The sequence below is a fragment of the Triturus cristatus genome, chromosome 2_2, assembly GCF_964204655.1.
Source record: "Triturus cristatus chromosome 2_2, aTriCri1.1, whole genome shotgun sequence".
Lineage (NCBI taxonomy): Eukaryota > Metazoa > Chordata > Amphibia > Caudata > Salamandridae > Triturus > Triturus cristatus.
Window position 1 is genome coordinate 100,849,501 of NC_140582.1, and position 26,554 is coordinate 100,876,054.

General features: G+C 45.7%; 1 protein-coding gene across 2 annotated transcripts in view; it reads left to right on the forward strand.

The window, feature by feature from the left end:
- Positions 1-14,870: 14,870 nt before the first annotated feature.
- GNE (glucosamine (UDP-N-acetyl)-2-epimerase/N-acetylmannosamine kinase) overlaps positions 14,871-26,554 on the forward strand; it is a 230,403-nt gene continuing 218,719 nt past the window's right edge. Inside the window, exons 1-2 of one of the 2 annotated variants that reach the window (XM_085641104.1) lie at positions 14,953-15,057; positions 15,763-15,892. Coding sequence is in view for 1 of the 2 variants with exons in the window: in XM_085641102.1 (XP_085497228.1) it covers positions 14,995-15,057 (63 nt within the window). In the remaining variant the exon portion in view is untranslated. Of the gene's footprint in view, positions 15,058-15,762; positions 15,893-26,554 lie in introns of both variants that reach the window. The other variant, XM_085641102.1, reaches the window with a different exon arrangement.

A 26,554-nucleotide genomic window follows, 5' to 3' on the forward strand; every position in this document is an offset into this window, starting at 1 on the left:
ACCAACAGTAATACAGCGTACGCACTACAAAAGGACACCACACCAGTTTAGAAAAATATTCAATATCTTTATATAATTAAAATAAGACCAAAAATGATAAAAACTCCACAATACTATACTTAAAAGTTCACAGTTCAAAAACTATGTTGATTAAAAAGAGTTCCTTGGGTGCATAGCCCCGTCCAGGCTTCCACAGCGTCGTGAGCACACAAATCCGAAAACAGTTTTGGCTGACCGAGGGGTCGCGGCCAACTACGGTGTCGGAAAGACCCGAAACAGTACCTTTCAGAGATGCAGGGCGAAGGGGCCCTTGAAGTCACTCGCATTGCAGGTCGAGCTCCTCTCTGATGGGATCAGGAGCGCTGGAGCCAACAGGCGTCGGGTGCAGCAGTGCGAAGTGCAGCGGTGCAGCGTGCGGTGCCCCCAGGTCGCGGTGCAAGCAGCGGCTCGGTGGTGGCATCAGATGGTGTCGTCGGTGAGACCAGGGTCGCGGTGCGAGATGGAGGCGGGGCTCGTCACGGTGCTAGCAGGTCATGGTGCAAGCAGCGGCATTGTCGTTGCTGGAGCGCTGTCATCGGCTGACGAACTGGAGTCGATGACACCAGCGTCGGTGGGCCAAGGCTGTGGTGTGGGATGAGGGCAGTGCGTCATGTAACTTACGAGCGGTGCCCCCGAACCATGGTGCAAGCAGCGGCGCCGATTTCGGCGGGAGGTGGCGGCGTCAGGAAGGCCACGGCGTCGTCGTGTAGCGAGGCGGTGCAGAGTGCAGGCCCACAGGTCGCGGTGCGAGCAGCAGCTTGGTGATGGCATCAGCAGGCGTCCTCGGTGAGACCAGGGTCACGGTGCGGCATGGCGGAGGTGCCCTCTGCGGTGCCAAAGCTTTGGCGTGAAGCAAGGCGGTACGGAGTGCGGTGCCCACAGGTCGCGGTGTGAGCAGCGGCTCGGTGATGGCATCAGCAAGCGTCCTCGATGAGACCAGGGTCACAGTGCGGCGTTGCTGTGGTGCTCTCTGCGGTGCCTTCAGGGCACAGGTTCGGCTAGGTAATCGTAGACGTCGTCGAGTGGTGTTCTTCGGGTTGCAGCACAAAACACACAGTCCCAAGTACTGCGGGTCGAAGAACCTGAAGAGTTTGCTGATCCTGAGACTTCGTGAACAGGGGAAAGCTCTACCTTAAGCCCTTGGAGAGTCTCACCAGTTCGGTTGCAGAAAGTCCAGTCCAGGCCTTTCACTGCCCACGTTAGAATCAGCCACTGCAGGTCAGCCCAGCAAAGCACGCAGCAAAGCGGTCGTTCCTCTTAGCAGTATCCCCGGGGCTTTTCCTGTGCAGTCTTCTTGATCCAGGTGAGTTCTCCCATTCAGGGGTAGGGACCCAGCATTTGTACACAAAAATTGTTTGATCTGCCAGGCAGAGGGTGTTGGTGTCCGGCCAGAACCAGTTGGGCCTTCTCTGGCGTGAATTCCTGGCAGGAGGTGGAGACGGCTTTGTCAGAGCCAGACCAGGCCCTTAGAGGTGCAAGGACATTCCCCCATCGCAGCCCAGGTCTAATCAGCCCTTTCCTGACCTATCCAGGCCATCTGGAGCCCCTCGGGCCCCCCAGCCTTCTGTCCTCCAAACCCCAGACAGGCAATCCACATTCCAGCAGAGGCATACGGGATGACCGAGCAAAATAATACCCACTTTCTAAAGGTGGTCCTCTATGAACTCAGAATAAAAAGGGCACCCTCACTAAAGGCTGCGTCTTTAGATGCTGAGTTCAGGCATACCAAACTTCATTCACTTATACCTTTTTCGGGCTACGTACGTGGGTGGCACAATCCGTGCTGCAGGCCCACGAGTAGCGGTTGACTCACAAGCCCCGGCACCCGCAGTGCCCTTTACTGGGGACTAACAAGTAAGTCACACATCCAATCAGAACACAATTTACCACAGGAGCACCAGCGCTTTACCACCGATCAACAGTGCGAAAAGCGCGCAGAAACGTTATACCAGCAAAAACAGAGTCAAAACCGGGGGGGGCAGAAAGCAAAAACTCGGGGGAAACACGCCAAAAGATGCCAAGTCTAACACACTCCAGCTGAAAGTAGGGGGAACTACCCACACTTTCTGAGAGTTCTCCTCACTCAGGCAGAAAAACCAGGACAGGCCATCTGCGTTGGCGTGTTCTGTCCACGGACGGTGTTCCACCGTGAAGTCCATTCCCTGTAGGGAGATGGACCACCTCAGCATTTTTGGATTCTCCCCCCTCATCTGCATTAACCACCTGAGGGGCCTGTGGTCCGTCTGAACCCGGAAGTGAGTCCCAAACAGGTAGGGCCTCAGCTTCTTCAGTGCCCAGACTACAGCGAAAGCTTCCCTTTCTATGGCACTCCACCTTTGCTCCCTGGGGAGTAGCCTCCTGCTAAGGAAGACTACTCCAGGCCCTCTTCGTTCAGTTGTGAGAGTACCGCTCCCACTCCATGCTCTGACACGTCGGTCTGCACGTCAAATTCTTTGGAGAAGTTGGGGGCCTTGAGCACGGGGGCCATGCACATGGCGGCCTTCAGGGTATCAAACGCCCTCTGGCAGGGCTCAGTCCAGATGACCTTTTTTGGCTGCTTCTTGGATGTCAGCTCAGTTAAGGGGGCCACGATGGTGCCATATCCCTTAACAAACCTCAGGTAGTATCCGGTGAGTCCTAAGAAGGCCCTCACCTCTGTCTGGGTCTTGGGAGGCTCCCAAGCCAGAATGGTGTTGATCTTGGGCTGTAGGGGCGCCACCTGGCCGCTCCCTACCTGGTGTCCCAAGTACACCACCGACCCCTGCCCGATCTGGCGCTTACTGGACTTAATCGTGAGGCCTGCCGTCTGCAGTGCCGTCAACATTTCCCTGAGGTGTTGCAGATGTTCGTCCCAACTGGAGCTGAACACCGCGATGTCGTCCAGGTAGGCAGCGCTAAATTCCTCCAGCCCGGCCAACACCTGGTTGGCCAACCTCTGAAACGTGGTAGGGCCATTCTTCAAGCTGAAGGGCATCACACGGAACTGGTAATGCCCGTCCGGGGTCGAGAATACGAATCTTTCTTTGGCCCCCTCGGTTAGGGTGATCTGCCAGTACCCTGACGTTAAAGCGAACGTACTCAGGAATCTGGCCGCTCCCAACCAGTCGATGAGCTCATCGGCTCGGAGGATGGGGTGTGCGTCAGTCCGCGTGATGGCATTGAGCCCCCGATAGTCCATGCAGAACCGCAGCTCCGGGGTGGCACCGGGCGCCGTTGCCTTTGGGACCAATACCACAGGCTGGCCCAGGGGCTGCTGGACGGTGAACACCCTAAATATCGATTCCAAAATATCGACTGCCCAGAATATCGAAGTTAAAATATAGAGTGGACAGAATATTGAATTATCAAAATATAGATAGGTCAGAATATCGAAATTGGGGTACGAAATATCGAATTCCATAATATAGAATTTAAAAATATAGAATTTCATAATATCGAATTTTAAAATATAGATTACCATAATATCGAATTAAAAAATATAGATATCTATAATATCGATTTTTTTTTAGTGTTATGTATGGTAGTATATGTGTTAAAATGATGTATTATTTTTGTAATGTATGTTTAATTTATTTAAACTAATGAATGTTATGTAATTTAATTTTTGCGTAATTTAATTCCGTAGCGGGTTGTGGGTTTATAGGGGAATAGGGTGGGAAGTAATTTAATTATGGTTAATTAAATATTAATTATATTTATATGTTTTGATAATTAATTGATTGATAATTAATTATTAATTGGTAATTAATTTTTATTAATTGGTAATTAATTTATATTAATTGATTAATTGATAATTATGTTAATTGTATTTTTTATTATTAGGAGCGGGTTGTGGGTTTGTAGGGGAATTGGGTGGGAAGTAATTTAATTGTAATAAAGTAAATAATTTTGTTTTTATTTATGTGTATTGATAATTCATTGATAATTAATTATTAATTGGTAATTAATTTGTATTAATGGATAAATAATTTGTATGAATTGCTAATTAATTTTTATTAATTGCAAAATTATTTTTATTAATTGATTAATTGATAATAATGTTAATTGTATTTTTTATTATTGGGAGTGGGTTGTGGGTTTATATGGGAATTGTGTTGGAAGTAAATTAATTGTAATAAAGTAAATATTATGTTTTTTTATTTATGTGTATTGATAATTGATAATTAAATATTAATTGGTAATTAATTTGTCTTAATTGGTAAATAATTTGTATTAATTGCTAATTCATATTTTTAAATGGTAATTAATTGTTATTAATTGGTAATTATTTTTAATTAACTTTTTATTGGTATTGATAATTAATGTAATCTTATTTTAAATTTAAAACATTACTTTCCCTACTTTTGCACTCTCAGGAGTGGGAATAGTATTTTTTACTCTCCGCTATCCAACTCTTTCCCTACTGTTGCACTCACTGGAGTGGGAATAGTAATTTTTACCCTCCTGCTATCCAACGCTTTCCCTACTGTTACACTCTTTGGAGTGGGAATAGTAATTTGTACCCCTACGCTATCCAACGCTTTCCCTACTGTTGCATTCACTGGAGTGGGAACAGTAATTTGTACCCCTACGCTATCCAATGCTTTCCCTACTGTTGCACTCTGTGGAGTGGGAATAGTAAATTTTATCCTCCCGCTATCCAACGCTTTCCCTACTGTTGCACTCTTTGGAGTGGGAATAGTAATTTTTACCCCTACGCTATCCAACTCTTTCCCTACTGTTGTACTCACTGGAGTGGGAATAGTAATTTTTACCCTTCTGCTATCCAACGCTTTCCCTACTGTTACACTCTTTGGAGTGGGAATAGTAATTTGTACCCCTACGCTATCCAACGCTTTCCTTACTGTTGCATTCACTGGAGTGGGAATAGTAATTTGTACCCCTACGCTATCCAACGCTTTCCCTACTGTTGCACTCACTGGAGTGGGAATAGTAATTTTTCAATTCCCGCTAGCCAACGCTTTCCCTACTGTTGCACTCTGTGGAGTGGGAATAGTAAATTTTATCCTCCCGCTATCCAACGCTTTCCCTACTGTTGCACTCTTTGGAGTGGGAATAGTAATTTTTACCCCTACGCTATCCAACGTTTTCCCTACTGTTGCACTCACTGGAGTGGGAATAGTAATTTTTACCCCTACGCTATCCAACGCTTTCCCTACAGTTGCACTCATTGGAGTGGGAATAGTAATTTTTCTCTTCCTGCTATCCAATGCTTTCTGTACTGTTGCACTCTCTGGAGTGGGAATAGTAATTTTTACCCCTACGCTATCCAATGCTTTCCCTACTGTTGGAGTCACTGGAGTGGGAATAGTAATTTTTCCCTTCCCGCTATCCAACTATTTCCCTACTGTTGTACTCTCTGAAGTGGGAATAGTTATTTTAACTCTCCCGCTATCTCCCTAATGTTGCGCTCTTTGGAGTGGGAATAGCAATTTTTACCCCTACGCTATCTAACTTTTTCCCTACTGTTGCACTCACTGGAGTGGGAATAGTAATTTTTACCCCTACGCTATCCAACGCTTTCCCTACTGTTGCACTCACTGGAGTGGGAATAGTAATTTTTCCATTCCCGCTATCCAACGTTTTCCCTACTGTTGCACTCTCTGGAGTGGGAATAGTGATTTTTACCCCTACGCTATCCAACGCTTTCCCTACTGTTGCACTCACTGGAGTGGGAATAGTAATTTGTACGCTCTCACTATCCAACAAAATCTCTACTTTTTTTACATTACTTTTATTATGTTTACATTTTAAGCTTTTTTATATTATATTATGTATGTTTTATTTAATTGATTTTAATATGTAATTACTTTTATATTATTTTTAATACATTTAAAAAATTCGATATTTTAGCTAGCTATATTTTAACATTCTATATTTTGGAATCGACATTTTAGTACTTACCTGTTTGTAGATAGGGAGTGGTTATTCTGTCCTTCTATATTTTGGCGTCGATATTTTGTGTAGTCGATATTTTGTCTCTCGATATTAAGTCACTGAACCCTGCTGGACGGCTCAACCCCCTAATGCCAACATCTTCGAGACCTCCTCTTTGATGCTGGCCTTGACCCGGTCAGCCAACCGGTACATTTTATGTTTCACCGGGGGGCTGTCGTCAGTATCCACGTCGTGGGTACACCAGTGAGTAACACCTGGGGTCAAGGAGCACAGTGGGGCAAACTGCTGCAACAACTGGTGACACTGGCTCTCTTGCTCCACGGTCAGGGCCAGGGAGAGGGTCACACCCTCCACCGATCCATCCCCCTCATGGACAGACAGGAGGTCCGGGAGAGGCTCACTCTCCGCTTCCTCCCCGTCGTCCGTCGCCAAGAGCATGCTCACTTCGGACCTCTCGAAGGGGGGTTTGAGGCGGTTCACGTGGAGGACCCGTAACGGGTTCCGGGGAGCCTGCAAAACCACCCAAGTAGATGACCTCACTTTTGCTCTCCACCACCTCAAAGGGCCCCGTCCACTTGTCCTGCAAGGCACAAAGTTCCACAGGGGCCATAACCCACACTTTCTGTCCAGGTTGAAACTCTACCAGAGTGGCATTCTGGTCATACCACTTCCTCATTTCTTCCTGGCTGGCCTTGAGTTTCGCCTGAGCGAATTTCCTGAAGCGGGCCGTTTGGTTGCGGAAGGCCAGCAAGTAGCTGAACACATCCTGGGGTGTCTTCTTGGGAGCGGCCTCCCAGCCCTCCTTCACTAAGCTGAGCGGTCCTCACACGGGGTGACCGTACAGAAGCTCGAAGGGGCTGAACCAGAGAGACTTCTGGGGTACCTCTCTGTACGCAAAGAGCAGGCATGGTAAGAGGACGTCCCACTTACGCCTCATGGGTTCAGTGAGACCCTTGATCATGCCCTTTAGGGTCTGGTTGAACCTTTCTACCAGACCGTTACCTTGGGGGTGGTAAGGAGTGGTGAACTTGTACGTAACACCACACTCCTTCCACAGGGATGTCATATACTTCGATATGAAGTTGGTACCCCTGTCGGAAACCACCTCTCTGGGGAAGCCCACGTGGGAAAAGAGCCCCATTAACGCCCGGCCCACCACTGGTGCCGTCATTGTCCTGAGAGGGATTGCCTCTGGGTATCGGGTGGCATGGTCCACCAAGACCAGGATGTAGCTGTTGCCCTTGGCTTTCTTGGGATCCAGTGGCCCCTCGATTTCCATCCCTAACCTTTCAAAGGGTGTCCCCACCACGGGGAACGGTTGGAGAGGCGTTTTGACCTTCCTCCCACTCTTGCCACTTGCCTGGCAAGTTTGGCAAGACCGACAATGCGCATCCGGTGGGTGACAAGCCGGTCAAAGGTCTTGTCCTGCCCCAAATGTCCTGCCAAAGGCACGTCGTGAGCCAGACCCAGTAGGAAGGTCTGGAAGCGCTGGCTAACCAGCAGCACACGGTCTGATCCAGGTTCCGCAACCTTAGGTTCGCTGTACAGGAGATCATTCTCCCAATAGATCCAATGTGATCCGGACTGATCACCAGTCGCATGGGCTGCGGCCTGCCACCGCAGACCCTCCAGAGATGGGCACTCCTTCTGCTCCCGGCAGAACTCCTCCCTGGTGGGACCCCCTTCTTGCTGCCACTGGGTCAGCTCAGAGATGTCCCCCAGTTCGGCTACCTGCTGCCCTGTAGGCACCGGGCGTCCCCCTCGAGGCCCGCCTCCTCCCGGGTCGTGGGAACCTCAGAGGCCGGTTTCCCGCGCCCCTTTCCCTTTCTCTTGGCAGGGACCTGGGCCACTGTCTCAGGCTCTGGGTCCCTCTGATCACCCTCTCAGGCCGCCATCGACCGATTGGACACGCATGCCCACTCTGGCAACCCCAACATCTCCAAGTGGGACCTGAGCTCAACATCCTTCCATAAGGACTGCTCCAGGTCGTCACCGAGCAGACAATCGACACGCATGGAAGGGCTCACAACTACCCTCAGTGGACCTGAGACCCCCCCTCTCGAAGGGAACCTGCGCCACCAGACACTGGCGCTCGGTATTGTCGACGTCTATCACCTGGTGGAATGCCCCTGGGACTACCTGCTTCTCAGGGACCAGGTGACATCGAACTGAGGTCACACTGGATCCGGTATCCCTGAGGGCCTCTACCCTTTTCCTGTTGATGGTCACCCAGGTGCTGTATTTCTTTGTGTTAGGGGGCACCTGGGCTCCAGGGAACATCTCACTGTCCCCTAGTGAGATGAGGGTCATTTCTGCGGGGTCCCCACCCTCCTGTTGGGACTCCTCCTCCTCCCCAAGCGCTACGCTGGCCAACACTTTGGACTGCCCACCGGGATCTCCCTTCATGTGCCCCACCTGATCGCATGCAAAACACTTGCGGGGGCCGTTCTCGGCAGGCTTTCCTGTCGATGCCCCTTGCTTCTTATCTCCGGGGGGATGGGAACCTTTACCCTGGGTGTTAATTTGGGGCTCTTTCGAGAACTTCTGTGTTTTACCCTTGTCCCCCCACTCTTCGACTGGGGACCCTGCCCACCTTTGGCTGAGTCTCCCCCGAACGCTTTCTTGTGGACCCTGGTACTCACCCAGCAGTCCGCCTCCATAGCATGCTTCCTGGGGTCAGTTAGCTTACTATCTACTAGGTGCTGGCGCAGATCTGCAAAACAGACTGGACAGGTGCTCCCACGCAATCAAATTGTAGAGCCCCTTAAAATCTGTCACACTGCTGCCCTTCACCCAGCCACCCAACGATCGACAAAACCCATCCACACATTCCAGCCACGTGTTGGCATCATATTTCTTCCAGGACCTAAACTGATCCCGGTACTTCTCAGGAGTGAGACCATACTTAGAGAGAAGGGGTTCCTTCATATCAGCATAGGTGAGGTTAGGCCCCTTACCCAAAGCTGTCAAAGTATCCCTGGCTTCCTCTGGGAACAGAGACCACAAACTTGCCCCCTGATTCTCCTGAGGGACCCCATTCATGTGTATCACTGCCTCGTAACCCTGAAACCACCTCTGTATGTCATCCCCCTTCTTGAACTCTGCCCACATTCTTAGGGGATGTGTACGATTCAGTCTGTCTGTCTTGACGAGTTGCTGCCACCATCTGAGCTGGTTTGTTTCTCTTGATCCAGCTCTTTTATCCTAACTTCATGTTCCAAAACCATTCTCTTCTCCTCCATGGCCAATCTAAGCTTTTCTAGCTCCGTGGCGGCTCTCTTTGCTTCCCGCATGTCGTCCAGCTCCTCTGGAGACAGGCCACTGCTGCCTGGATGGAAGGGTTCCCCCCTCCCAAAAGCCTCTCCACTAAGGTCCCCAGATTGCCCACTTGTGCCTATGGCTGCTACCCAGGCCCTCAGCGCCATTTGTAGCTTGTCCTTCCTTGTGAGGCCCCTGACTTGGATTTTTAGGTTTTTGCACACAGACTTTAATTCTCTCACAGTGTAGAGCTCCAACCTATCCTCCTCAAAGGCAATGTCCATGGATGCAACGGATGATGCTATTGATTCCGGCATGATGAATCAGAAAGTTCACCTTGCAAGATCACAAAAATCGACCAAAAAGAAAACGGGTTAGTATGTGGCACGTAATGGTCTGCGATATGGCAGTAGTGCACACCAATCACTGTAAGTCAAGTGCAAACGCAAGTCCGATCCTCACCACTGACAACCAATGTTAGAAATGGGATTTCTGGCTAGCTGAGACTTGCCCAAAGCGAGGCAGAAACCACCACTCTAGTCAGGATAAGGGAGTTACATGTCTAAAATAACCCCACTTACCCCCTTGGTAGCTTGGCACGAGCAGCCAGGCTTATCTTAGAGGCAGTGTGTAAAGCATTTGCACATAACCAACAGTAATACATTGTACGCATTACAAAAGGACACCACACAGTTTAGAAAAATATCCAATATCTTTATATAATTAAAATAAGACCAAAAACGATAAAAACTCCACAATACTATACTTAAAAGTTCACAGTTCAAAAACTACGTTGATTAAAAAGAGTTCCTTGGGTGGATAGCCCCGTCCGGGCTTCCACGGCATCATGAGCACACAAATCCGAAAACAGTTCTGGCTGACTGCGGGGTCGCGGCCAACAACGGTGTTGGGAAGACCCGCAAACAGTACCTTTCAGAGATGCAGGGCGATGGGGTCCTTGAAGTCACTCGCGTTGCAGGTCGAGCTCCTCTCTGATGGGATCAGGAGCGCTGGCGCCAACAGGCGTCGGGTGCTGCGGTGCGAAGTGCAGCGATGCGGTGTGCGGTGCCCCCAGGTCGCTGTTCGAGCAAATGGAAAATGTGTTTTTTTCAGCTACATTTGAGGTTTGCAGGGGATTCTGGGTAGGAAAACGTTGGGGCATCCACGCAAACTATACCTCGCTGGACTCCCCCGGGTGTCTAGTTTTCAGAAATGTGTTGGTTTGATAGTTTCCCAAGATGGCCTCCGAGCCCGGGGCAAAAAACCCAGGTGACCCCCTTGCAAAACCAGGTTGTTTTGTGATAGGTAATTTTGATGTTTCCTCAATACGTTTTGGGCCCTTGCCTGTCACGGGTACTTGACCCACCCGCAAGAGTGAGGTGCCATTTTTATCGGGAGACCTGGGGGAATGCTGTGTGGTAGGAAATTTGTGGATCCACGCAGATTCCAGAATTTTCCACCACAGAAATGTGAGGAGAATGTGTTTCTTTTGCTAAATTTGAGGTTTGCAAGGGATTCTGGGTAACAGAACCTGGTGAGAGCCAGACAAGTCACCCCATCCTGGATTCCCCTTGGTGTCTAGTTCTCAAAAATATACAGGTTTGCTAGGTTTCCCTATGTGCCGGCTGCGCTAGGGCCCAAAATCCACAGGTAGGCAATTTGCTAAAAAAATGTCTGTGTCTAGTGGGCTTTCTGCCGCCCTGGGGGGAATTGGGGAGGGGGGGAGGGTTTGCCCCGATATGCCCTCAAGGGGGGCAGGAAGAATGTGGCTATTTTCTGGGGTATTGGTATGCCCATTCTGGGCAGCTCCACCTCCACGCATATAAAAATCCAGCGTAATCGCTGGCGCCTAGTGGGATTTCTGACCCCCCAGGGGCAGATCAGGGGCCACTGCCCCCATCCACCCCCAAGGGGGCAGAAGAACTGTGGCATTTTGGGGGGAGGTGTGGGCATTGGCATGCCCATTCTTGGCTTACCTCACCCCTGAATTTAAAAAATATATATTTCCTGAGTCCTAGTCGGCTTTCTGCCCTCCAGTGGGGGGGGCAGATAAGGAGCTATTGCCCCAATATGCCTCCCGGGGTGGGTAGAAAGACTGTGGTAGTTGTTTTTGGGGTGGGGCACTATCATGCCCATTCTGGGCAGCCCCCAACACTACATCATAAAAAAAAATCCCTGGTTCCGAGTGGCTTTCTGCACCCCCCGGAGGCAGATCAGGGGCCACTGCCCCCATCTGCCCCCGGGGGGACAGAAATACTGGAATACTGGAATTTCACTGAGGGTGGGGGCATTGTCATGCCCATTTTGGGCAGTCCCCACCCCAACATCAATAAAAAAATCCCTGGTTTCTAGTGGGCAGAAAGACTGTTATGCCCTAAGAAAATATGGGGGGAGCAAAGGCCCTTGCCTAAGGGGCCGCTCCCCCCTCCCTGGTGTCTAGTGGGTGGATCCCTGCTTTGGGATAGCCCTCCTGGGGCGATCCCCAAGCACGGATCCACTAGTGAGGGGTATCGTTGGAAAGGGGTCATTCTCTCCTTTCCAATGATACCTCTCCCATCTTTCTATGTGCTCGGGAGGCTGAGCACGTGGAAAGTGAAACTGAAATGAGCCTCTTGGCACACATTAAACGCCTCCGTCCCTGACTGCATTCCTGCATACTCGCTCCCCTCTCTCCCCCCTCAGTCTGCACATGAATGGACGGATCTGAAACATCCTGTGGTTTCCCACGCTGAAGCCGAGCCACAGATATAAAGAACAATGTGAGGCGGTGTCCGGACCGTGGAACAGCTACAGATAGGAGGGGGAAATGGACGGAATGTGAGGAGGGGGCTAGAGGGCACCAAGTTCTCTTAATTTCCTCAAAGACACCTTCGCTTTACAATCAGGAAGAGGACAAGAACTTACAGATACAACCTTTGCAACATAAGTAGCAGAGAGTCCAGTTGTACTTTTACAAACATGATCTGCGAATACATAACTGGGTGCAATAGCGGCAAAATAAAATAATAATGTGTGCTTGTCTTGGAGATACACACATAAAGAACGACAAATCAGAAAAATACAAGAGACGACTAAAAAAATGTAATTTGGAGTGGCTACGTTGAGACTTATAATAGGGTAGACGTTGCCGATGTGGAAACAGGTTTTCAGGAGAGAATGGCGTGTGCAAAAAACGTATAGATTTCTGTATGGATGGCATTGCCCCGGATACACTTGATCTGCGGAGAGCATTTTTCTACTAATACTGCTCATACCAAAATATCTTGTTCTTTTGGACGTGAACAGCAACGCTACATTTTCAGAGTAGGGCACAGGCTGTGTTCCATACTGCTCGAGGGCTGCCTTATGATCTAAGTCTTCTTTGATGCTCTAGCCCCTCTGTCTGGTAAGAGTCAGTAATCGAGGCTCGAGGCGTAACGAAGCCTGTACGTCACACAGATGCGAGGCTGTTAAATATCTGTATATGGACGGGAAGGTAGATGCAACCAAAATATAGGAGCGTCTGCCATTGTGCTATACCATCCCCTCTCTGTCACCTGCTCTGCATTTGCTAAGTAATCACTTTCTGCAAACCCTAGCTAGGCGCGGTGCTCATCTTTTGCAGATGTGCACCCGGAGCAGGCAGTTTGTGGTAAAACTCTCAGACCAGAACGTGCCGTTGTTAGAGGCGCACACCGGATGTGTGGGTGTTCCTTTTGCATCAGGGTTCGGAATAGCTGCTAGCTGACTCCTGGCATGCCGCGATAGCCTACACGACTGCTGAAGAGAGGAGGGAAGGGCGAGGAGATAGGGGGAGGAAATGGATTGTGGGAGGAAAGGTAGCAAGAGGGGCACAGGAAGGGGCAAGGAAAGAAGGAGAGGAAAGGAAGAGGGTGGGTGGGTGGGTGCAGAGGAGGTAAGGGGTGAATAGGGCGAAAGAAGGGAGTGCATGCAGAGGCAGTAAGAGCGACGAAATAAGGATAGGAGGTGTATGGGCCACGGATGGCGTAGAGGAAGTAAGAGGGGCTGTACTAATGGGCAGAGGAACAAACACAGGGACAAAGGGGGGAGGGTGCGGAGAATGCAAGGGAAGAAGATACAAGGCAGACAGAGAAGTGTGATTGAGAGGCGGAGCCAGTGATTTAAGGCAAAAGAGGAGGAACAATGAATGATACAAGAGAAGATTAGAGGGAGACGAACTAAAAACAAGCGCTGAAAAACAAGCGCTGAAAAACAAGCGCGGTCCCGCAGCCGCGAAAGTTAACGAGTACTTGTGCATGCCGAGCATTTGCCTTGCAGGAGCGAGCAGCAAGGGGCGATAATTGCAAACAGAGGGCGCCGCTGCTCGCTCCTGCAAGGCAAACGCTCTGCATGCACGAGTATTCATTGGAAACAGTGCAAAACATGCACGAGTTTCCAAGAAAGTACAGTGCGATTCCAAGAGGTCTCTCCTAGGCAGCGCTTGCGCACTGCGTAGGCGAGACCTAAAGACCTTGGTCCAATCTCTGGTTCTCTCTAGGTTGGACGAGTATAACTCTCTTTCTGCTGGCCTCCCCAAACTCCACCTATTCCCTCTTAAATCCATACTCCATTCAGCAGCTTGTTTAGTTTTTGGGGCCAAAAGAAGTGACCACATCACTCCCTTACTGCTTTCTCTTCGATGGCTTCCCATCGAAGGAAGGTCAATCTACAAGACTGCCTGTATCACCCACAAAGCCTTGCTTGCACACTTCCTCCCCTCTATACCTGGAGAATAAACTCAAAATCTCTGGAGGCTCCAGACCTTCACGTAATGCGGAAAATTTACTGCTTGAGCCTCAGAGTCCCACCTTCAAAAGGTAAAGATTGATGGCTCAATCCTTCTCAGGCAAAGCGGTTGGAATCTGGAACTCGCTTCCTCCACCTTTTCGTACCACCACCTCTATCCGGACCTTCAAAACTGACCTCAAACCCCTTTTCTTCCAAAGACACTTCCAGAATTAATACATCCCTTTTCATGTCCCTCACGGAAGTTCTTACAATGTTGTTATTATGCAATCTATGCCTGCACGATACTCATCCTAATGTGTTTTTGTTTTCTGTGTGACTGCCACCTATTGTTTTATTTTATCCTTTCATTTATCTCATTTGTATCTGTAACGTGTAAATATGTACATATTCCTCATGTAAGGTACTGGGTTCTATTGTGATGCCCTCTGACACCTTTGGGTAAAATCCGCGCTATATAAAATTGCATACAAGAATAAATACTGAACTAAACCGCGTGAATTTTAAAGTTTATTTAGGTGACTCGGCGTGATGACTTCTAGTTAGATTCTTATGGAAAAGTTCTGTGTTAGACCCCCTGCTGAGCTCTCCATTATTGCTGGTCTGCCATCGCGTTCCTGTGCTTTCACCAACATTCTCATCATGGTAATATATGCTTTATATAAAGCATGTTTAACATCGGAATAAACTCCGCGCTTTTGCTGGAAACTTCTGCAGCGGGCACAAAAAGTGGTTCCAGTGACATGAATAACAAATGTGTCACGTGCTGTGCCCTATAGCCTCTTCTCACTTGTGGGTGAGCAGGCTGGACTGTCACTTCGGGATGCCGCTGAGAGCGTGGAGCAGAATCACGGGTACTTTAGAATCACTGGGCGAGCATCTGAATTTCTTCCTCCTCGGGGCGGGGCGTAGGCACCGGCGCCGCCAATAAGCGTCAGCCTCAGGGAGCCACGGCAAAAGCCTGGACGCTGCTCTGTCTTGCTTCAACCCTGCTTCTTCGCACTCTGTATCCAAATTCCTAGTTACGCTGCGGCGAACCGCGGATTACCCGGCATGGAGAGCACCCTGCCCCAACTGCTCCGCGGCGGACAACGCAGCCCTCCCCGGGGCCCCCATGTGAGTCGCTATTGTGTGCTGGTGGGCGGAGGAGGGATGGAGAAAGGGTGGGGGCTGTGGAGCCGGTCTGTGGCACTGGGCGAGGGGGCGGGTCTGCCACGTCTGTTTGGGATCAGGCTGATGGGCACCATGGCTTCTAACGTGAAAAACTAGACCACACATTTGCCTGGCCCCATTGTTAAAAAATACAGTGTAATGAGTAATGGTGTTAATGAAATATGTTAATAATACCAAAATATCTTTGCAACTAATTAGAAATACGTACGTGCAAATATTTTTGGGTGATTGGTGTGGTAGCTGCAGCAGTCTCAAAACACATTTCTAAAGTTGCCCTTTTACCACAAAGCGCCTCCACATTATGCCTGTGCGCCTAGATGCAGCTCTCTGAACCCAAGCGCCAGAAACCCGTTTCCCGTCTTCCATTCATTTGGACATCTCAGGGGCTTTGTATCCGGTGGTCCTCGGGGTGATTGTTTTCCTTCGAGACGTTGCCTGGAATATCTTCGATTTGTTGTTTTTGCACTCTGACTTTTCACCGTTTCATCGCGTTTTGGGTAGAGTTTTGGGAAGGAGTGGCCAGTTCCCCCCCCCCCCCCCCCCCCCCCCCCATCGTTTCTCATCCTCATACAGAACAAGTGCATCTTTCTGTGTTTTTATTACCGTGGGAACTGCAAATTTCTTTTTTTTTTTTTACCCAAAATGCAGCTGCGTGGAGATTGAACCCCTCCGAGAGCTAGCCCTGGTATTCCGTTTTACACAGCGCATCTGGGCCACATCTGGTGCTGGAGATCAAAGGGGCACGACAGGACCTCCGGCATAGAATCCATTGTACCCTGTAGGTGTAGGTGTACGTGCACAATGCACATCCGTCCTCGAGACACCACCTCTCCACTCTTTTACAGGAAATGTGCACATCCGCCCCAGTCCTCTTTCGTATCTTTATAGCGATTCTGCAGTCACCGCTTGCCGTAAAGTTCCGTTAGAGTGTGATGCAAACATGATTGCCATGGGGGCGCTGCAATTTTGCACTGTTGTTGACGTTGTACGTTTTTGTTTCTCTTGGGTGGTTAGACAAGAATGTACAGTACTGTCCAGACACACGCGTTGGTTTCCTTTTAGTTCGCCTTTAGTTGATGAAATATAGCAATAGTCGATATATAATGGGTCCCTCCTACATCCATGCACTGCTGCCTTGCTGGACTTAGTATTACTACGTCACTACCTACAATGCTCGTAGTTCCTGATTTTACTTTCCTTCTTTCAAGCTACTGCTCTCCATCTCATTTCTCCCTTTCAACCTCGACAGTTAGTTCCTGTTCTGGTCTGTCTCCCATGTTCACATTTTTCTTTCCATCTCTACCCAACTTCTCCGTCATCCTACTTCTTTCTGCTTATATCTAAGCTCTATGCTCCCCTCTCCCACGTCCACCCTTGAATTTCTTTTTTCATATAGCGCAAACTTGACCTGAAGGTATTGGAGTGCTTTACATGACACCAGTTGCTTTACAGACAGACACATTAATTTTGTTAGGCGAGGGGGGTTGTGGTGGGGGATTTAGTGATCTACCCAGGATCACAGGATGTAAAGTGTCCCTGCTGAGACTCTAACCCAGTTCCCCAGCTTCGAGGTCGACCGCTCTAGCTGTTAGGCCACATCTTGTCCACCCTTTAATCTAGCTGTCCTCTGTATTATCATACTTCCATTCTATTTCACATCTATATCTTGAATTCTCTTTCTTATCGCCTTCTCTTATTTCTCTCGTTATTTAGGTCGAGCATTCAAGACCTCTTGTATATACTTTATTGTATGTACTTTGTGGGATCTGGAGATCAGCCTTAGGACTTGTCTGCTCCCACTTAGGTACTTTTTTTCTGTTCAACTGCCGCTATTTAACTGTCTTGATAGAAAACGACCAGTAGAGGCCAGTAAAATACCAGAATTGCTTTCTGCTGAGGGACTTTCTTATTTTTATTTTTCTGGCAACTGCTTCTATATAACTTTCTTGATAGAAAACGACCAGCACTCTGGCTAAACACTTATTACGTCCCAAAGGCGAGACCTATTGGCTATGCCAATGCTTGTTCCTGTATTGCCTATACTGCCTTTTATTGCCTGCTTTCTCCCACTTTCTTTGCCCCCATCAGACCCATTTTCAAGGTTTCAATCTCTCTTATTGCAACGGTTCACCATTTTGCAATGTCTCTTCTCTCCACCCTAGGTTGCCCCTATCTTTCTAACCCCCTTCCGAAAGAGAATAATCTCATTAGAAAAGAGGAACATTTTTAGGAGAAGAATTGCCCAAAAACAAGACGTTATGAGAATGGAGGAGGCCAGGTGTTACATTAGAAAATGACTTTTTGTTGAAATGTGAATGCATGAACATACACTCAGCAGGAGAAGACGAAAACAGAAACAATTAAATAAGGCCTGAGACAGAAACAGGGGAACATTACCAGAATAAGAAAGTGTGAAAAGCTGTAGACCAAGAATGGTCTTTCAGTGAACAGTAGGCGGCTAAACCAGCAGACTAGATAGGCTGAGGAGACTTATATTTTCCATCTTATTTTTAGTGCTCAAGGTCATATGGCATTTTTTTTGTTACATTTCCGTTTGTACTTATCCATATTTATTTTTTGCTGGGTGTTTAAAAGTGAATCCACAACGGGTATATTTCGAATTTTTTTAGCTGACAAGTGTTTACTCGTGTTTGAATGTCCAATGATTTTTAGCCATTTACAATACAGTCCTCTGCAATTAACATTATTTTAGGACAGCTTGAACAGCTGTACTGCTGTAGTTATTTTAACTTAAGTAGGAATTATTTTTTAACTCCTCTACCCGGCAGTCTGTACAGCTATTGACCTAGCACGCATGATTGACAGTATTGAGAGTCGTCCAGATGAAAACCTATTTTTGGTATTTTTTCCATATTTATAAATAAATAAAAACAGGAAAATATATTGTTTTATGTATGTATGTGTTTATGTGCAATTTCTCTGTTTCTATTTAACAATTGTGCGTTAGCGACGATCCTGGCTAAAAACGATTACTTGTCTAGCTAATCAAATGCTGCTTCATGACAATTCAAGACCCTGCTCACTTTCTCCATTGCATTATCCTGATACTACACCCCTATTTGGACTCCAGTTTGAAACTTGCCTTCTCTTAAAAGTGTACCTGACCCTAAAATCTTTTGCACTTCTCTCTTCAATAGGCAGCAAAGTATAATCAAAGCATCTTATGCTGGTACATGTGGTCTAGGGGTTAAAATAGTGGCAGTAAAAGCATGAGGGCAACATTGCCATTCTCGCTGTGCCAGCTTTGTGATTCTGGGCAAACTGTTTTATTAGCTCAGAAAAAGCCAAATGTGCATCATAAGTGCTGTTTGAAAAGTGCGCACTTGTCTTAATAAATATCATCTTGTAGGTCTAAGATCGTCAATTAAATGAGGCTTGAACGAACAAGCTGCTTTTCTAGACCACTAGTTTTTTAAAAACATTTCTTTGTTTCAATATTTAGTAGAAGTTGAGCACAATAAAAGAGTTGTTTTCTAAACTAATTGTGACCGATATCTATTAATTGTAGTTAGATTTTGAACAGGTGGGTGGGCCATTGAAGGCTCGAGCCATATGCCTGGCTCAGCTAGAGGCCCTTTGGACCCTCGAGCTCAAAACGAGCCAAGCTCTCACGTGGCTTCTGCCTGCCACCCACGCTTTTAATGCATGCCTCTCAAAGCAGTGATATGCTGCACTAAGGTGAAATGCTTCTGCATGTTAAAGAAATACACGTTTTTGAATTTTAAAGAGACTTTATATTTATCATATTTTTACATGATGTTTGTAGCACGATTTACATGACAATCAATCAATCAATAATCTTTATTCAGTTTCTGTCACAAAAATCATAAATGTGCACACATAAAATACAGATAAAGCTAGAACAGCAGTTGGCATAATTATTTTAGGGGGAGATTTCAATTTTATACAAGATCTCCAATTAGATACTTCAAATAAAGTAATAAGGCAGATGAAGCCCGGGACCAAAAAGTTGATAGATATTTTAAAACAGGATCATCAGCTTGTTAATCCTTGGCGCAGGGCCCATGGTATAGCCAAACAATTTATGTATTACTCTAGTCAATTTAAGTCCGCTTCACGGATTGATTTCTTTCTGGTGTCACGGTCCTTGAAATGCCTGTATATCGAGATTTTAGCTAACTCTTTTTCCGACCATTCTCTGGTAAATTTTGAAATAAATATAGTATTGGGGGAGAGATAAAAATCCAGGTGGCAGATGGATAGACTCCTTCTAACCAATCAACAGTGGATAATAAGTACGCAAGAATGGATCAAGGACTTTTTAAGATTAATAGGGGCACCGCCAGACTTTTTTCAGTTTGGGGCGCCTTTAAAGCTGCAATGCGAGGTCAAATGATTGCCTTTATGGCAGAACAAACCAGAGAGCGTAAAAATCGAATTAAGGACTCCAAAAAGCAGTTGATTTGGCCTTGGCAAAGAGAGGTTCTTCTGGGGGAGGGGGACATCGTACCGGAGAGGACTTAACTAAGGCCAAGCAGGAATTGAGGGAGTTTTTTATTATGGAAAAGATTAGCAGTTCAAGAGCGTACCAACAGAAAACTTATGAAGAAAGCCAAATGGTAGGAAAGTTGTTGGCATGGTCAACTAGAGTTAAGCAAGAAGCGGCGGTAATAGAAGAAGTGGTAATACCAGGGACGCAGATAATAGTTTCCGAAAAAGAGAATATCTCTAGAAGTTTTGTTGATCATTATAAGGATCTCTATTCAACTGACTATCAAGTATCCAAACAGGCAAATCAGGGCTATTTTGATGCTTTAGTTCTCCCTCCGCTTTCTACAGGACAGACAGAGGATTTAATAGGCCGTAATTTCTGCAGAAGAAATCTCTAAGGCTTTGGGCTCAATGCCTGGAGGTAAGGCCTGTGGAAACGATGGTCTTCTGACTGAATTTATAAGGTTTTCGCGGACGAGTTAATACCTTTTCTGCTCGAGTTATTCAATCATGTTAAAGCGGGGGGTGACGTCCAGTGGCCTTCAAAGAGTCTTCAATAGTCAGTTTTGTTAAGAAGGGTAACAAGCATTGGCATAGCCAATAGGTTTTGCCTTTGGGACCTTACAAGTGTTTAGCCATGCAACAGTTGCATAACTAAATACTTATAAGGTCCCAAAAGCGAGACCTATTGGCTATGCCAAGCGGCCGCAAAAGTGAAAGTAATCGCGGTAAAGCGCTGCGCGCGTGCCCGCACACATGCACTGTAGCTCTAGGCTGGCCTGGTAGCACTTTTTGGAGCCCTCTCAATAAGTCTCGCCAGACCAGCACATGCGCTTGGTCAGGCGAGACCTAAAAATCCTAGGGAGGTCGGCTCTTATAGGCCAATCAGCCTCTTAAATACAGATTATAAGCTACTGCTAAAAATATGGGCCAACCGATTTATCCCTGTGGAACAATATGCAATTCACATAGATCAATCCGGCTTTATAGCAGGCCGGTCAATGTCATCAAACACCGGCTATCTAATTCAAGCAATTGATTATTTTAACACACATCAAACTTCCGCAATAATAATGAATAATGATGGTCGATGCCGAGAAGGCATTCAACCTTGTGAATTGGGATGCATTATTTTATGGCCTTGAAAAGTTTGGGTTCCTAGTGCAAATAATCACTATGCTCCAGAATATATATCAAGAAGCCCAAGCTCAGATTAGGATAAATTCAAAATCAGCAGGGATAATAGATATTAGACGTGGGACCCGGCAGGGGTGTCCCTTGTCGCCAGTCTTATTTACTTTTTTTTATAGAAGCTCTGGCCGTAAGGATTCGAAATAATTTAGATATAAAAACTCCAATAGAGGGGATGTCAAAAGTAAAATTATTCGCAGATGACGTCATACTCTATCTTAAACCAGAAAAACAAAATATTGACAGAATTCTAAGGGAGTTTGCTGAATTTGAGGCGATTGGAGGATACAAAATAAATCATAAAAAGTACTGGTGCTTAATGTCTGCTGTAACTTTCTTCCGGACAATCTAAGACTACAAGCATATTCTTCAGAGCCAATTCGGTATTTGGGAATTTTTGTCTAATCAATATGTGGATTTGTTCAGGTTAAATTATGAAGTAACATTGAGAAAAATTTAAGATCTATTGGGAAAGTGGACACTTCTCCCCCTTACTTTGATAGGGCGTGTAGCTTTAATAAAAATGTCAGTACTACCTTTATTAATTTTTTTTATTTTCAAATATTCCGATTAAAGTGAATACTTTTTTTTTAGTGAATTGGAAAAATTATTCCGCCAATTTATTTGGAATAAAAAAGCACCAAGGTTAAAATTATCGATCCTCCAACTAGATACTAGCTGGGGTGGGTTGGCACTCCCCCATATTCATACCTATTATGAAACAGCATTCATGGATATAGTAGTGCGACTGCTTGACAACAGGGGATCTTTTGATAGTTTTTTTCTTAGTAAGATGGTCCATGAAGCTGGAATTCAGCTTCTGTTTTTTTAAAAACATCAAAACTCCCTAAAAAAGTACAATACAAGATGCTTCTAGCATTCTCTAACAGACTCCAGAAATTCTAATCTCAAAAGGCCCAGTCCTCGGGGTTGGATACCTGGGTTTAACTGAGGCCAGAAGTCTGGGCCTCTACATCCGGAATAGTCAAGTTAAACTCTGGGAATCTAAAGGTTTCAAAGAGATTGGTCATTTTATAATAGGAGGTAGATGCATTAACTGGGAGGAGGTTCAGGTTAGATGCAGAGCAGATTTCTTTTTTTTAGCTTCCTTCGGGTTAGATTACTGGTAAATAAATATATACCCCTAGGAAATATAGGTACCTCCTCGGTCCTTGCTGCTGTCTTTAGAACTAAACTGCGAGGTATAGGGAATTGGTACCGAGTTTTTCGAAATCAAGGGGATCCCCTTCTCGTTACCAAATTTCTGGAAAAAATGCAGCCTTTCAGTTAGAGAGTGGAAAATTACTTGTTTACACGGCAGTAAGGCCTTGAGAGCAGCACATTTCAAAAGGATGGCGTTTCTGTCCCGATGGATGGCTTACTATACCCCATACGCTTTGCATAAAATCTATCCAGAGGTTGAAAATAAGTGCTTTCGCTGCCAGCAGTTGGGGAATGGTGGCTGGTTGCACATTGTTTGCACATGTTCAAGGTTGAGCCAGTTCTGGATGAAAATGTGTGCTGAGATCAGTCGTGCCCTCAGGAGCAACATACAACTAGAGCCGGAGGTCATTTTGTGTTGTTTTTTAAAACAAAGTTTAAACCAGGCTTTAACTAGAGGGGGGAAATGTTTTTATCAATCTCTTTTTTTGGTGGCACGCTCGTTGATCCTCCAGAACTGGAAAACCACTAAGACCCAGACCTTTCTTGAATGGTATAATAAAATTAAATGAGTAAGATCCTTTGAAGAAGCATATGCGAAAAGGGTGGGAGCCACTAGGAAATGTAGCTTAGTTTGGAAATATCTGGATCAGATGGAAAGGGATCTCCAGGGGTTAAAGGTCTGTCTAGTATGGACTGTATTTAGACTAAATAGAGAAGGGGGTTCAGGTGTTATACATCCTTTGGCTTTAGCACTTGCACTTTGGTTGATATGAAACGATAGGTTCCTGATTATATAATACTTGTGATGTTTACACTTTCTAATTAATGAAAGCAATGTTTTTTTTATGAACTGTATTTTGGATATAATGAAAATGGGGTTTCCAGCGAAACTACGACTGCTCGATTGACGCCTGTCATAGCTCACTTATTTTAGTTCGTATGACATTTCTTTAATGTATTTTACAGGCGTCCACTATATCTTCTCGCCGAGCAGTATCGTTGTTTGTGAGAACTGGTCCTATCGCACTTTAGTCTTTCTTTAGAGGAAATAGTTTGAATCCTTGGCACTTTAGCACTTGCACTTTAGTTGAAATGCTATGATCTTTTTTTAGTACATTAATATCTGTAATAATTATATCTAAGATGGTACAGGATGAATTGTGATTGTATATTGGTTTTTATCATTGATTGAATTTTTGTTTGTTTTTTCTATTCTGCTAAATAAAAAAAAAATACAAATAAACTCAACTAAATAGATCTTGGGTTTGTTTATATAGATTGTTCATAAATCATTATTCTCAATACACATTCATGTGACACAGATGCTTCACTGTGAATGGAAAGATGGTGAGATTAGGAGTGCTTGTAAGCGCTGTACAAATACACATTCTATGTTATGTTATAGCCCTATTTTGTGAGAGGGATCACTGGAGGAGGGGGTGTTGATCAAAACATGTGTACCCAAATTGAATGGGTTTAATGGTGTCCGTTTTTTCTTTATACCGAATTCAGTTCCTTCAGTAAATAACATGTCTTGTTGTTCCGCATTCAAATAATTTTTAATGTTGCCATTAATGAGCAGAAACGCATATTTTTTTGTTCCTTTCTACTAGAACAATACAAGTCATTTTAATGCAGTTGTCTTAGCTGTGAGATAATTTTAGGAATACTGCTTTGAAGTTCCTCACCCCACCCAAGATCCTAATGTAGAGAAGACTTTTAGAAAACTAGCCATAATAATGAATTAATCTGGAAGGGCAGAGCTCTTTTTGGTGGAAGGTTCCAGTGTAGAGGTCAGACAATTTATTAAAAAACATACTGCTGTGCTTTTAAGACAATACTGTATGTGCAATAACAAAATAAGATTATTAGTAAGGTTATTTTAGAAATCAAAATATTATCTGGACATATTAAATCGCAATCCACAACTAGTACTGGAAAATGTAAACATGAAGCTCCAGATCAGTTCATTCTATCTCATCATGTGATTTGGGCGAGATGGAACAGCAGACAAAAGGCCACCGCAATTACAGCAAGCAGTAGCAAAGCCATTAGTCTTTGTAATAAGTGGCAATCTATTGGCTTTGCCAATGCTGGTTTCTTAAGCGCTGTTGAACAGCAAAGGAAAACAAGCATTGGCATAGCCAATAGGTCTCGCCTTTGGGACCTTATAAGTGTTTAGCCATGCAACAGTTGCATAACTAAACACTTATAAGGTCCCAAAAGCGAAACCTATTGGCTATGCCAATGCTTGTTTTAACTGCTGTAATCTATTGAAGCCTCACGGAGAACATCAAAGCGGTCGTGCGCCGCAAAAGTGATCGCGATCAAACATCAAAGGGGCCGCGCAAGTGAAAGTAATCACGGTAAAGCGCGACGCGCGCGCCCACGCACTTGCACTGTAGCTCTAGGCTGGCCTGGTAGCACTTTTTGGAGCCCTCACAAAATGTCTCGCCAGACCAGCGCATGCGCTGGGTCAGGCGAGACCTAAAAAGGTAGCACAAAGCCGTATATTATATTCCATATTTTCAGTCTTTATAAACACCATGGTTTACTTTTCACCCAGGAAACTCTGAGAAGGATTTAAAGACATTCAGTGGCTACCGACAGCTAGACAATCACTGTTCAAGGTACGGTGCATTGTACACGTAGTCTCCAATGAGAAAAGGACTATTATATTTACAGTTGAAGTTTAAACATTACTCACAAAGGACACTAAATTTGAAATGAGTATCTCAGATCATCAAACTCCATTACAAAAAGAAAACCATGAGAAATTTCTCATTCTTCATCCAAGCGAGACAACTCTGGATTTCCTTGCCAAGCAAAAAGCGAAGTATATAGCGACACATGAAATTCAGATGCAAAGTGAAACCTGGCTGTGTCCGAAATAATCACCAGACTAATAGTCCTGACAAAAGGCCTGGAATTGCAACTAACCATCAACAGACGCCTGGCTCACAGTAACCACTGCTGTCAACAAGCTGTAGATGATGTGATAACAAAAATGGATAACCCACCAGTACCCAAGGCACTTTGTCCACCTCCATCAATAGCTGGGAATGGAAGATTGCATAGTTGGAAGAGGCAGATTTTTTTACTGTCACTCGACTATGACAATCATTTTATCGTCCAAATAAGTGGGCTATGTTCATCCAGTCCGCTCAAACCACTCCATACCAGTGGGAAAAGCATGTAATGTCTAAAGAGATCTGCTACACACCGTGGGATGCTAACATAGTCCACCACTGTAGATCCTGACAAGTTATACATTTTTACCATTATGTGACACCTTTTAATAGAGAACCTATAATGATAACCATATAAAGGATGACTAATCCAGTCCGTCCTGGGTGGTCTTTGTCACTCACCCATCAAGCTGCAACTTCTCCACCATATCCATAACATCTCAAATTTAGCAACCTTCTGACACAGTTCAGCATATACATTTGGGCTCAGGGTATAAAGAAATCCTAAACATAATAGTGGGACCTCCAAAACGAATCATATACGAGCACACTTCAAATCGTAAACTGTGTGTTTGTCTCTCACACCCACTCATGCATTCCGCCACTAAGTGCAGCACCCCAAAACAAGACAGGAGCACCTCTAGTTACTCAGGCACTGCACATAAACGCTTCCCACATACACAAAACACTTCCAGCCAAACACCCCCACAAGGTGTAGCATGCCAATCATGTGGGTAGCACTTCAACACCCCCACAAAGGGGTAGGAAGCAGCACAGAAATACTACAGTACATTACGATACACACATCTTTGCATACTGGTCGTTTGTTAATTGTTCTACCAGACTTAAAAAACCTCTAGAACCATCCTACTAATTCTGGTCCACCTTCCTATTATTCAATTAGTCGTTTATTGTTTCAGCTTTCAGCCATACATGAAAACCTTTATTAAAGACATAAAATCACATAAAACAGCAATCTATCTCATATCAATCGTGCCAGCCTATAGAGTGCAAGCAATAGTGGCTAGACTGTAGTCCACATCCTAACAAAGCGCAAGTGCACAAAAATAGCAGGCGCCATAAGCACCATGAAATCACCAACTGTGTACCTTCCTGCCGAAACCTAGTTCGAATCCTAAATCGTCTGGCAGTTCCCTCATGTGTGGCCAAACTGCCCATAAGTACGAAGCTTTTGAATTGAAAATACATTCATCGTCTGTTTTAAGGCAGAACGGCAATACCAAGTCAACACATTTAATCTCATAAGATCTGAAAAGGGGGAGAGGCTATATTTGATGTCCTACGTCCTGTTTTGTGCAAAACAGAAAAAAAAGGAACCCCAGCTCCAATTCAGCTAGACTACGTTTTACATGAGTCATCCAACGTTTTCCTGCCATACCCACTAGCATAGTCGGCTTCTTCCGAGGATTTTAGGTAAATTGTTGCCTAATCCAGTATAACACTGGTTTTAGAGCTGCGACTTCCTCGATTGGTGTAAGACTGAGTGAGTTCTGTATAAAGAGCTGTTAGACCTGGCACCATTGGCGTGGGTCACCCTTCCATTTTTGTCTGTGCCTCAATGTGTTTTTGTGTTGATGTTAGCTGCTCAGGGCACTGTGCCACTGCCATCCAGTGCCACAGTG